Below are 13,871 nucleotides of genomic sequence, written 5' to 3'. Positions count from 1 at the left end.
GGGCTAGCCCTACTCTTGTTGTGGTGTTAACCTATTTGATTAAGTAGATTTTCAGCCAATTCATCCATGCTCATGTCCTTGACTAGGACTCTTGGTGGTGTTGGTTGGGCTTCTTTAGCCACCATAGAGGCTTTGGATGATGTGTCCCCTGTCTCTTGGTTTAGGTGGACCACTTTTACATCCCTATCTTATAGATTATTTACTAGGTCTATTGCCTCGTGTGGCAATAGACCTAGTAGACCACTTCTACATCCCTATCTTGCAGATTATCTACTAGGTCTATTGCCTCATGACCACTTTTACATCCCTATCTTGTAGATTATCTGCTAGGTCTATTGCCTCGTGACCATTTCTATATCCCTATCTCGTAGATTATCTACTAGGTCTATTGCCTCATAGTAACACTCATCAAAGATGTAAGTGTCTAGACTTATAGTGTTGGTCATACAACCTCTTTCGCTTAAGACCAAACATAAATCAATTAATGAGTAATAAATCATCCAAACTTTCATGGGGATTGCATCTCATGTGGAGCTACTTGGTTCTAGAAATGTAGTACCACATTATCTCTCTTAGTAAGATCCTAAACAACTTGTAGAGCTTCTCTATACACAATGTCTTCGTGAAGATGTCATTGCATAATGCTCTGTTTTAACATAAACCAAATCCACATCACCTACTAGAACTTTGTCCCTTACAAAAAACTATGATGCACCTCAATGTGCTCCGTCCTAGTATTACTATGTTGCTCATGTTGTCACAATAACTAACAACTATTTTATCCATAGGCTCACCACCCATATCTGCAAGTAGCTTCTGTAATCAAGCTACCTCACATGATTTGTGTTGCCATAGTAGGCAGCCATAAAAGCATCCCCTCCTATACTCAACCTCTATATGACAAAGAAACCATGCTTCTTATTGTTCTCTAGCTAATAGCACCACTCCCAAAAGAAAACATAAAACCACTATAGTAGATCTCCTGTGTGAGAGATAATACCAACCCAATCTAAATCTTTATATCTACATATGTATACCCATATACATGTACTTGTACACCTATATGCCATCCTCATAGAAAAGTCCGTAGTGTATTGTGAACTTTATGTTCCAGAGTATCCTCCTAGCTGCATCCAAGTGTGGCTTTCTCAAAGCCTACATAAACTAACTCGTCAATCTAATAGCATACCTCAAATATGGAATCAAACTCCCTACAAATGTGCTTATAGATAGTATGGCCCTCCAAAAGATCACTTATATCTGTAGCTAATTTTGGGTTCTCTTCTCTAATAGCACTAAGATTTTCTTACATCCCATACTTGGACAGCATGTCCAAAGCATAAGTAAACTACCTCTATAAATCTAAATCCCATCACCAAATCTAATCACCTCTATACCCAAGAAGTATCACAACTCACCCAAATCTTTCATTTCAAACAAGTTGATTAACATAGGATGATTATAACAAGTCTTTTTCACAATGCCCCTATCATTTTAAACGTCTTCTTGAGGAGCGTCTTCACCTCACGAATGTCAACATCACTGTCCCTTGTGACAATCAAGTCATCAACAGAGGATGACTACTAGCACAATGCCCATGTCAGTCTTTTACACATAAAGTGAAGATATCTAAAATCCAATAGTGACAAGATACTCTCCTACCTTGTCTAAAATCCAATAGTGAAAAAATACTCTCCTACCTTATCTGAAATCCAATATTGGTCCAAGATCTACCTTGTCTAAACATGCTCTAGGTGTTGCCTTAAAGCCGTACAAACACAACCTGCACATAAAATCTAGGTGTGCCTAGTCCTTATATCCCGGTGGGTGTTGTGCTATATTGACCTCCTCTTGTAAATCACCATGTAAAAATGCATTCTTTACATCCATTTGATGTAAAGACATTCCTTACTTATAGCCATAGTAATGACTACTCTCACGGTTTCCATCCTAAAAATTGGGCTAAATATTAGGTTAAAAGTCCCCTCATAGTCAATTCCATAGGTCTCTATGTATATCCCTCCTTGGCTACCAATCTTGAGTTCTCCCTACTCATAGACCCATTTGAATTTTGAATTACTTTATAGACCCATTTGCATCCAATTTTCCTCTTCTCCTTAGGCAAAGGCACCAAATCCCATGTCTTATTTGCATCCAATATGCAGCCATCTCTTCATCCATGGTGGCATCTTCCCAATGCTTTTGTCCAAGTGTCTCCTCAAAACACATGGGCTCTATATCTTGTATTTCTTTGACCATATATGCATAATGATGGGATGTATACCCAACATGTGGATATCTGACCCTTATGGACCTATGTATACTTGGATCAGTGTCAGGTGTTCTCAACAACACTCTTGTACACCAATTGTAACAGCATTCGAGATCCCAAACTCCTCTCATTAAGGTTATGTTCTAAGCCACTATCCCTATCAATAAAGCAATGACCTACTAAAAGAGTAGGCGTTATAAAAGGTTGATCCTACCTTTTTAGGTGATACATGTGAATTTGATGAAATTTTTAGCACATGTAGTACCACTAAATGATGTGTTAGAATTCTTGGCATTTCGCCTCAAGATTCTTGACCAAGGTCTAACAATAGACCCACTTCTACCTCAACCTTCGTCGAGAAGGTTGAGGAGTTTTTCCTTAGCCTTCTTGGCCAAGGTCTAACAATAGACCCCACTTCTAAAGGGCTCTCCTAGTCCACTAAATACTTGTGATTGTTTCTGTCCATCCATTTTGCATCCGTATTGTTGTTTACATCAACCTCTATGATATAGACCCACTTCTAAGAGACTCTCCTGGTCCACTAAGTACTTATGATTGTTGCTCCCCATTTGTTGTTGTAGCCATATTATTGTTTGCATCAATCTCTATGGCATCCTTCACTAGTGTAAACTAGCTACTCATCTCATCAAACATTGCATCCCCTTCTAAAGGATTTTCCTCATCCACTAAGTACTTATGATTGGTGTTTCCCATTTGTTGTTGCAACCATATATATTTTTGTTTACATGAATCTCTATGGAATCTTTCACTAGTGTAAAGTAGCTACTCATCTCATCAAACACAACATCCTTGCTCACTCGCATCTCCAGGTGATGGTATAATAACATTTATGACATTTCTACCTAGGGAATATCCAATAAAGATACATTTCTCTACCTTGGGATCCAATTTACTTCTCACCTCGTCTGGTACATGTACATAGGCAATGCACCCAAACACTTTCAAGTGCCAAATCTGATTTTCTACCAGTAAACTTTTGTTCAGGCATCATGCCATGAACTACTATAGTGAGGGTTTTATTCATGATGTAAACTACAAACGATACTACTTTTCAGCCTAAAAATAATGAGGCATTTCTTTCTCATTCAACAACGCACATTCAAGAACGCATGAGCAACTTCTGCAATATGTATATTCTTCATTTGTGCAACCCCATTTTGTTGTGGGGGTACACCTCCATGTAAACTACCTCTTTATTCCATGCTCTCTTAGATAATCACTGAATTCATGGGAGAAATATTATCCCCCACCATCTGATCTTAGGTATTTTATGTGCATGCCTTTACCTTTCTCAATCATAGCCTTGCAGCTTTGAAAGTGCGTAAACACTTTACTTTCTCTTTCATGAAGTATACCGACACCTTTCTATTGTGATCGCATCAATGGATGATACATAATAGTGACATCCTTTTCATTGATGTCGTCTTTACTGGTCCCCAAACATCAGAGTGCAACACATATAAAGGTCTTTGTGGTCCCCAAACATCAGAATAATGCAACACATCCAAAGGTCTTTAACTTATATTCTTATCGTGGTGAAACTACATGATTAGACTATTTTTCCAATTAGCATGCTTCGCCTACTTTGTGTATTCTATTCACTTTGAACTTCGAACCTGTAATAATACTTTGGGCCTACATATTTTTCATATTGGCATGACCAATGCGTTTATTGTGCAAACATTGCAGCCTTCACTTTAAGCATGTTTACATCCAACATCAATAGTATGCCGCTAAATATTGACATGACCAATATATTTATACTAAATGTCAAACGTCTACAATCACATATACCATGTGCAAATATTAAAGCCTTCACTTCAAGCATGTTTACATTTAACGTAAGAATTCTACCGCTAAATATTGGCATGACCAATGTGTTTACACTAAATATCAATGTCTACAATCACACATGTACCATGTGCAAATATTACAGGCTTCACTTCAAGCAGCTTTACATCCAATATGCACAATCACACATGTACCATGTCTAGATATTACATGCCTTCACTTCAAGCATGTTTACATCCAATGTGTTTATGCTAAATATCAATGTCTACAATCACACATGTACCATGTGCAAAAATTATGTGCCTTCATTTCATGCATATTTAAATCTAATGTAAACATTATGCTAGCTCTATTCCTCTTTGCAACCATGTGCCACTAGTTATTGAAATCTTCTATATAACATCCATGAGGATTAAAGCTCACACTTGTACCACCAACAGAAACCCTACTCAACCACCACCACCACCACCACCGCCACCGCCACCATCCATGAGAATTAACGCTCACTTTGTAAATCCTACTTAGCTACCACAACAGAAACCAAGTTCTTTGTAATGTTTGGAACATGAAGTACATCAGCCAAGTAGTTCATGTTGGATGAGGGAGTAGATGCTCTGCACACACACACACACAAACACACACTCACACACATAGTCATATTCAACTCAAAGAGCGTGAGAGATAACCAGAATCCATAGCTGGAAGAAGTACTCGATGATAATGATGAATGTGCAGAGTACAAAGTACTAGTAGCCCAACCCCTAGGGCTAGCATGGCTAACGCACTAGAGTGTGTTCACACAGGGGGGAAAAAACCCCTACCAGCACAAGGTAAAAAGTGTCCATGTGTAGGGTTGTTCACACAAGACTTTCAAGGCCAAAAAACCCCTCTAAAGTGAATGGTGTGAATGTATACAGGGTGTAACCGACTACCCTGGTAGAGGTAATAAGTTCAAAGCCTTGCAGAAAGCCTCAAACTTTTCCCTGGAAAGGGACTTGGTAAACCCATCTGCCACATTGTCTTGCCACATAAGTCAAGATAATATCTCCTACATGGAGCCTTTCCCTAACAAAATGATATTGTACCTCAATGTGTTGTGTCCGCACATGAAAAACCAAATTTGGCGTGACTACTAATGTATTTTTACTGTCAAATGAACATGGTGGTAGAAGATAGTTGTCTAATACCAAGATCTGCCAATAGACGCTAGAGCCATACACACTCCCCTCCTGTAGCACCATGTACTCAGCTTCACAACTAGAAGTGGCCACTGTCAATGGTTCTTGCTGATTCATGAAATACATGAGCTGCCAAGAAGGAAACAATTACCACTAATTGACAGCCAAGTGTCATAACATCTTACCCAGTCACTGTGAGTATAGGAAGACAAGCATAAAGAAGGCGCATTGCTATAAAACAATGCAAAGTCCTGAGTGCCTTGAAGGTAACGAAATACACGTTTCACTGCTTGTTGCCAATGCCAAGTGCTAGGCAATACATAAATCTGCTCAATTGTGACAGTGCATACTAAATGTCAAGAGACAGATAGTGCATAGATACATAAGGCATCCGACAGCTCATTGAGGAGTGGCAACATCAAAAGCTTCTCTGAGATATCATGATGCCCCCCTCAATTGGTATAAATTGGACACCCAAATAGTAATGCAAAAGCCCTAGGTCGGAAACATTAAATTCATGGTCTAAGTCAGCAAGGAAAGCTGAGCAGACACGAGAAAATCAACCCAATTATTATCCACCAATGCATCAAAAGGAGAAAGTAGCTCCTCATTTATTGCGAAAGCAACAAGGGTGGAATCAACAAAATGAGATGCATGTCAAGAGGCAACGTGTGTCTAACCTAACTACTGTCAAGCAGGGAATTCTCTGTGAGTCATGAATTGCTACATATTCAATTAATGCATCACCTGCCCGTAACCTGATCAAAGTGTGGCTAATCTCAAGCAATATGGGAAAGTCGGGCTATTGAATTGACTAATTGTCAGCAACCAAGCAAAGACGCCTGAGGCGGCAGAGCCAAAGCAGGCTCAACTGATTCAGCACCCATGACAAATAATGGCATGAAGATGTAAGCAATTATGGAAAATAGTAATGCATAAGTTGTCAAGGTCCAATGAATGCCAATACATCAATAAAGGAACCTTAGTCAATGGTCTAGCCAACAAGGTGATAATCAACAATGGAAACAAGTTGCTATAACAAATATGTCAAGTGGGGGTTGCAAGGCATACATCCAACCATAAGGCAACCTCTTAGTAACACCATGCGCTATGGTGTGTATGGCAAAATAAACGAGATGTGTAATCCCACATAGATTGATGTAGAGGAAACCCTAAATTATACATAGTGACAAGGCAACAAAGCTAAAGATAATGTAACAATCTGACACCATGAGCATCCATGTAAATGAGCTGCAAAGGGGAGGCAACTCAAACAAGAAGCTAGGAAAGAAAGTAATACATCTCAGCAAGTAAGCATCACTGCATAAAGGTATATCTCCAAGACATAGCACAATTGAGAGCTCAAATGCAAAAGTAACCAAGAACATCACCAACACAACATGTGTCTCCCCTTAAATGTGACAATTGCTATAAAGCATGATCGTAAGAGTACGGATCATCACCAGGATCGATTTACTGGCAGAGCAACATCATGGAATAAAAATGTAGTGACTAAGGCACAATCATCATGAGCCCAATTAGACTCTTCCACTACATCAAATAGACCAACACCAGCTGTAAATCCTAAATCATCAAAGCACCAATCAGCATCCACCCAATAATGACAAACAAGAGGTGGGTAGATCACTGCATGTGGCTGTTAAAGCATAGCCATCGTGTGCGAAATTGGCTTCCTCTGCATTGTCAGGTGTGGTGGTAGCAAGACCTTGTTGCTTCTTCTTTTTCTCATTCTCTGTCCGCTTTCGGCATTCCTAAATTACATGACCAGGTTTTTGACAACAGGTACATCTCTTATTTTTCTCAATTTTCTCCTCTTTGGACTTAGGAGGATCTGAATGGGCTTGTGCTTTGCCCTTAGGTTTCGCACGAGAACGAGCCCCAGATTTTCCTTTGCCATAATGGGAGGCGCAGCAAAAGCCTGATTGGAAGCAAGCATGTTGTTTCAACTACTCTTCCTATAGTAACAAGAGAGCTATCAACTCGTCAAATGTGTACAAATCTTAATTCCTCCTTATCAGGTGTGGCAAAGAGTGGTAGAAAATCCTTGATAGGATTCAGGCAAGCCATTGAGAACTGTAGAGACAAGAGAACTATCAGGAATCACCTCATCGATATTGATCAACTACTCTCTCACTTCCTTAATAGGGTCAAAAATGAATCCATAGATTCACCCTTAGTCAGATGCTCCAAGTTAAGCTTTTTTCGTAGATAGGCAACTCGAGCTTCATTGCAGAACTGATACAGAGAGGCAAGTATATCCCATGCACTTTTAGAAGTACATGAACAAATATGAGGTATGACTTACCGTTTACAGAAGAGAGCAATCAACGTATACGTCTAGGCATCTTTAGCATCCCATCTGAGTTGTTCTGTTGTATGAGAAACAGGTCCAAGCGGTACACTTCCATTGGAACCAAACTCACTGGTTCCAACAGTGGATCTACCTAACGTGCTGACAATGGATGTGGGCCTAGCAAGCCTTAAGTCAACACCAGATACATACACCCACAAGTTCTTTGCCACCAGTACATGCCTCATCATATATGCCCACATGGGATAGTTGGTGCCATCCAACTTGTCCTCAATAGACAATATGCCAAACAAATCACTGGTCTTTCTGAAAATTTTACACAGCAAAGGAATGTTATCTGACACAAGCATTTGCTTCAAGTGACTCAGAGTACCTCAAATGTCTACTCAATGCATGTGCAAAATTACCTCAAATGTCTGCTCACAATGCATGTGCGAACTTACCAAATCAGTAATCTGGAGATCGAAAGATGCATGCAGAATTGATGGACAGAGAATCGGCAAGTGCGGGGCAAAATCGAGTGACGTGGAACCAGCAACTCAAAAGCTGACATGGAATCAGTCAAAAGTTGACGTGGCATCAACAGGTCAGAATCTAACGTGGCATCAGTAGGTCGAAAGCTGACGTGGCATCCAACAGGTTGGAAGCTAACATGAAATCAACAGGGCAAAATGGGCTGACACGGATTCTGCAAAGTAGAGTCTATAAGCGCAAGGGGCTAACAATGAATCTACAAATCAGAACTACAGAGGCGGAAGCTGCTAACATTGAATCTATAACCCAAATGCCGAACACCAAAGGCCGTAGTAGGCAGAATGTCGAATGCCGAATGCGAAAATCCAAATGCCGAATGAAGATTGCCAAAGTGAGAGGCCGAACATGGAAAGTCGACTGCTAAATGCAAAAAGCTGATGGGTAAACCCGACCAACTTTTGCTGAATTTGGAAAGCTGAAGGCTGAATGCAAAAAGCTAAAGCGTAAAAGTTGACTATTGAACCATGCTAAAAGTTAAAGCCCAATGCCGAATGTTTGAATGTTGAAGCCGAATGTTAAATGAGGAAAGCCAAAGGCTGAAATGATGACCAGGCAAAGCTGACGGACGCAAGTGAATGGTTGATCGAGCAAAATCGACGAACGCAGACATCAAATGCCAAAAGGAATGTTGAATGGTTGACTGTGCAAAATCGATGAACGTAGAAGTCCAATGTCGAAAGGTGAAAGCCGGGACTCAAACAACACTAGCAGCAACAAAAATATTAGAAATCAACGGATACTAAAATCCGATGCCTAAAGCTTTTGAAATCTGTGTAGTGATAGTGTGCGAGGTTGCCCAGAATATACAGCAGCATAAATGAACACCAATGAACAAAAGAAAGCAAAAACCCTAGATCTATGGAAAGTGCGAGAGCTTACCCAGAATATATGGCACGAAGATTAATGACACTAGCAAAGTATAGAAGGACGTGAGCGTACCCAGTGACGTAGATTAATGAACCGCGACAGAGAATAACTGCCAAGACCTATTGGCTCTGAAACCATGCTTTGAGACCTAGGCACTGAAACCTATGATACTAAGCTTTGATAGCAATGTTGGATGAGGGAGTAGATACTCTGCACACACACACACACACACACAGTCGTACATAAGCTCAGACAGCGTTGAGAGATAACTAGACGCGATACTGGAAGTACTCGATGGAAGTACTGGAAGTACTCGATGAATGTGTGGAGTACAAAGTACTAGTAGCCCTAGCCCTAGGACTGACGTGGCTAACACACTAGTGTGTTCACACGAGAAAAAACCCTTGCCACACAGGGTAAAAAGGGCTCGTGTGTAGAGCTATTTGCACCAGGACTTCCAAGGCTAGCAATTCATTTTACCATTCTGCCTAAACAATGGAACCTTATTACCAACATGCACAATAAGATGTGCAATATCATCACATGTTTCCACATACCTTGGTCTGACATAACATACATCTCAAGGTTTTGTGCATCACAGCAGCCGTGGAACTAAGCATATGATGCATCACAAAAAGCTACTTACGTCTATCTTTAGCTTGAAGATAGAAGCTATTCACGTCTATCTTCGGCTCGCTTGCTTGAAGAAGCGTGAAGGAGGCCATCTAGTAAGTACAAGCCTTGCATTGAGGAATAGGTAAGAGTACCAAAATTATGATGATTGTATTTGTATCGCACTTGACAAACATGGAGGGGGAGCATCGCTACCCAAGTCATGTTGCTCCTGAAGCGCAAAACATGATCAACCCTTTACATAGGGAGGCATGTAAGGCAACTTAGAGGGGAAGAAATAATATAATGAGTAAAGTGAAATTGTTTGTGTGTGTGTGTGTGTGTGTGTGAGAGAGAGAGAGAAAGAGAGAGAGAGAGAGGGAGAGAGCACCATCTCGGTTTTGATTAATGATGGCATTTTGTTTTAGTGGCCAAGCTACCCCAATCTTCATCCCCACCCCCCCTCTTCCTCTTTTTCCCTTGTGTAGAGGTGGAACTAGCCATATTATGTGAAAACAGGACTGTGCATGTTTATGTTAGATGGCAAAATTGTGGTAGTCCTCTATGGATGATAACTTGCAAAAATTTAGAAGGGGCAAGAGCTCATCGTGTGCTTTGGTGTTGAGGCATACAATTTAGTTATATCATGATGATTATGTTGTTGCGTAGTTTCATCGGACAATCCTTGTGAGTAGAAATTATGGACTTAACAAACCAAGTTCCCTGTAGAAATCATGGTGAGCTCTTGAGTGGTGAGAGCTCACTACTCAAGACTTTGGTGTTGAGGCACACAACTTAGTTATATCATGACAATTATGTAGTTGCTCATAGAGCAATCTCTAGCCTTGAGTAGAAATTATGGAGTTAACAAACCAAGTTTGCAAAAATTACTTGTAGAAATTATTGTGAGCTCGAGTGGTGAAAGCACACTACACAAGACCTTACCATTATGTACTTTGGTGTTGAGGCATACAACTTGGTTATATCATGGTGATTATGTAGTTGCTTTGTTTCATTGGGTAATTTCTAGCCTTGTGAGTAGAAAGTATGGAGTTAAAAAACCAACTTTGTAATTCCTTGCAAACGACCTCATTGAAAACCCAAACTCAAACAAAAATAATTATATTTCATTCACAAAACCATGATTATTATTATTATTATCTCCTTCATTGTGGAGTTTTAGAATGGCATATTATTAATTGTTTCGGTCAACTTGGTTTCTTCTATCCGTCCTACCGAAAGGTACTTTGTTGCTTTGCTTGAACACAAACTTATCTTTCGCAAGATAGCATTGGGACATATAAAGCAACCTTACCACGAGCTTAATGATAAATGAGTAAAGTATAAGCACTTCATGTATATACTTACTTAAGACTAGTAATAGAGGTCAGATTATTTTGAAGTTTTGAACAACCTAGTGTGAAAACTAGTCACTTGTATAAGTTAATTTTGACGATAAACAATATACATTTATTCCCTCACAATAGAATACTTTTGAACGCTTCTCTTCTCTACTCTTGCGTGTATGATGGATTCTTGCATGTTAGATTGATTACTTGCATATATAGGTTTACTTGTAGGTTGTGTTCTCTCTTAGCTGCTTCTTCATTTGTCTTTCATGACCAAGAAGACTATGTCCTTATCTCTATCTAGGCAAAGGAAGTACTTTCTTCACTCCCATAACTATGGAACATTCTTGTGTGAATGTAATAGTGAAAATGCGACAAACTATGGAACATTCTACAAGGCAACTAATCTGATATTATCTAATATTGATTACGAGGTCACATGGTTTTTTTTTAGATTTTAAAACATATGGTTTTAAAGGTTTATATATATTCAATATTTTATTTTTGATTTCGTCTCGAAGCATTGTTTACATTAGGACATTCTACTTTTTTACTAAGAGAAAAACCTTGATTTCTTTGGTGACACGCATGTTCTTGAAACCCAAAAGCTTTGATTCTATTACATTGATTCAAGAAATACCTTAGATCAATTAGGTATGCATTAGATGGATTCAAGAAATACCTGAGCAATCACGATTACTAGTAGAATTCGTTCCAAAAACATAAGCTTTGAAATCTATTAGGTATGGATTAGATTGAGAAAGTTAATTTGAATCCAAAGAGCCCGAGGTGGATGGCAAAGAAATCAGAGTAGAAATAATATGGAGTGTTATTATTGTGGCAAACCAAGTAATATAGCAAAAGATTGCTATAAAAAGCTAAATAAAATTAAAAATGGAAAGTTACAAAGCAAGGAAACTATACAAGAAAATACAACCATGAAGGCATCAATGCTATGGAGCTAATTATGTCAAAGCTTTCATAAAACTATCTAATTCTTGATAGAGAGAGATACGCTTGCTGTTCACTTTCAAATCTCGCACTGAGGTCTTGAGGTCTTGATGCATTCTCACCCAGCTAAATGAGAGGTCCCCACACATGCACACACACACACACAGACACCTCACCTCTTATTGTTGACTGTCTAACCTGCACAAAGAAGCACTGCAAAGGTCCTCAGGCATATGAGAAAAGGCATCCTAGGTTGTGATGTTACTAGGATAAATCATTAGGTTCGAATTTTTACAGAAGAATGATTACAAATTACAGTAAACTCCTGATTACAATGACAAAAAAGAGAGATCAAATTACTGTAATTTGTAACTCCTGATTACAAATTACAGTAACTCCTGATTACAATGACAAAAAAGAGTGATCAAAAAGGGAGAAAAAAGATCTGACCAAGCCACTAAGGTGTCTGCCCTATACAACTCTGTCATGATTCCTCTGCAGAAAGCCATCAAAGAAGAGAGTACATGTGACCAGTAAGTTACTGGCAGATATCCTTCCACATGTGTGAACAGTACATGTGGACATGCACGGATGCATCCAAACCAAACCGACTCTAAATCAAAGCATTCTATCTTGCCCAGGCAACAGAGTCTATTTCATCTCGTGCTTGCTTATACAGCTCAAGTCTCTTCGCACATGCAGACCGGCGTTCCATCAAAGCAGGGTCCTCATCTAGTAACATGGCAAGCTGTTTCCCCTGTATTTGAAGATCACATTAAGGTACCCACAGCCAATTTGTCACTGTTTGAACACACGTGCACACACCCCCTACTGCCTTGTGCAAATACACAAAAGAAGATACCTCTTTCTTTCCAATTTGAGTGTAAAAATGATCCAGCAGCGAACGCTTCGCCTCACGAACTTGGCAGTGCACAACAGCTTTTGGGACAGAATTCTTGAGAGTCTCACAAACCATGCCAATGTATGCTGACACATTGGAGCCTGAAAACCATGGAAAAGACTTACAACTTGCATATAAACGCTTTCCCATAAGCTAAGAAACAGCCATGCAGAAAGAGAGACATTATGCCAGCCCTACCAATCCTTCTGAGGTGAGCCTCTGTATAGCGATCGGTTGTGGAGGTAGATACATTTCCACCTTTGTCCAACTCTTGAGGAAGCCGTCTGAAAAATTCGACCGTTAGGTAACTCGACTCCATATCAACAAGCCTCAAAGCTGTTTTGCGACCATCATCACGAAACTTCTCCAATGCCTCCGTTGATGCAGCTGCTAGCTCGGCTTGAAGGGTGGGAAACCGTTTCAGTTCCTTCACAAATTAAGAAAAGGTTAGAGGTCTTCTTCAAAACATCATACCCAAGAGGAAGTTGTATAAGGCCCCCGCACACTGACAGGGGTCCATCATGACCAATCCAGCCGAAACAGTGTAATGTCACTTACATGAGTTTCACTGATAGATTTACGAACCAGCTCTCGCAAAACAAAATGTACCTGCCAAGATGGTTTTCTATCAAATAATCCCGCCATTACACAGCTAAATCTTCCAGCTTTTTTTGCCAATCCCAAATAAAAGGAGATATGCTTACAGCATCAACAGTGGCTTCAGCTGGACCTCGGAAGTATGATAGGGCACCTTCAATCAGCCTCCTATAGCCTTGCTCTGGAGCTATCAGATGTGGCTGGTAGCCATCTGCTTCAGAGACAATTTTGCGAACATTTTGCAATGATAAATGCCTATCCAAAGGCAGCTTTTTTAGAGCTGCAGGAAGCTGATTATCAAATACTCCATAAATACGATCGCCTCCAGGTCGTCTACATCAGGCGAACAAAAGTTGGCTCACTAAGAATATAGATCAGGCCGCTTGACATAGAAATCATTGAGAAAAAATAAAAAACCCATTGTACCCTCCATCAAGATGTTCCTTGAACACACGGTCAAAGGCTC

The 13,871-nt window shown here is 39.8% G+C and overlaps 1 protein-coding gene across 1 annotated transcript in view; it reads right to left on the bottom strand.

Moving 5' to 3' along the window:
• Nucleotides 1–12,174: 12,174 nt before the first annotated feature.
• LOC147626234 (phragmoplastin DRP1E-like) overlaps nucleotides 12,175–13,871 on the bottom strand; it is a 15,572-nt gene continuing 13,875 nt past the window's right edge. Inside the window, exons 12-17 of the mRNA XM_086816376.1 lie at nucleotides 13,832–13,871; nucleotides 13,513–13,738; nucleotides 13,367–13,417; nucleotides 13,007–13,235; nucleotides 12,770–12,909; nucleotides 12,175–12,664 (exon numbers count right to left, since the gene is read on the bottom strand). The exon at nucleotides 13,832–13,871 is cut by the window's right edge and continues 31 nt beyond it. Coding sequence (XP_086672502.1) covers nucleotides 12,536–12,664; nucleotides 12,770–12,909; nucleotides 13,007–13,235; nucleotides 13,367–13,417; nucleotides 13,513–13,738; nucleotides 13,832–13,871 — 815 coding nt within the window. The 3' untranslated portion in view covers nucleotides 12,175–12,535. The remainder of the gene's footprint in view (nucleotides 12,665–12,769; nucleotides 12,910–13,006; nucleotides 13,236–13,366; nucleotides 13,418–13,512; nucleotides 13,739–13,831) is intronic.

Source organism: Cibotium barometz, chromosome 22, assembly GCF_041138505.1.
Source record: "Cibotium barometz isolate CiBa-2024 chromosome 22, ASM4113850v1, whole genome shotgun sequence".
NCBI classification, from domain to species: Eukaryota; Viridiplantae; Streptophyta; class Polypodiopsida; order Cyatheales; family Cibotiaceae; genus Cibotium; species Cibotium barometz.
This window is presented reverse-complemented; position numbering and strand designations above follow the sequence as displayed.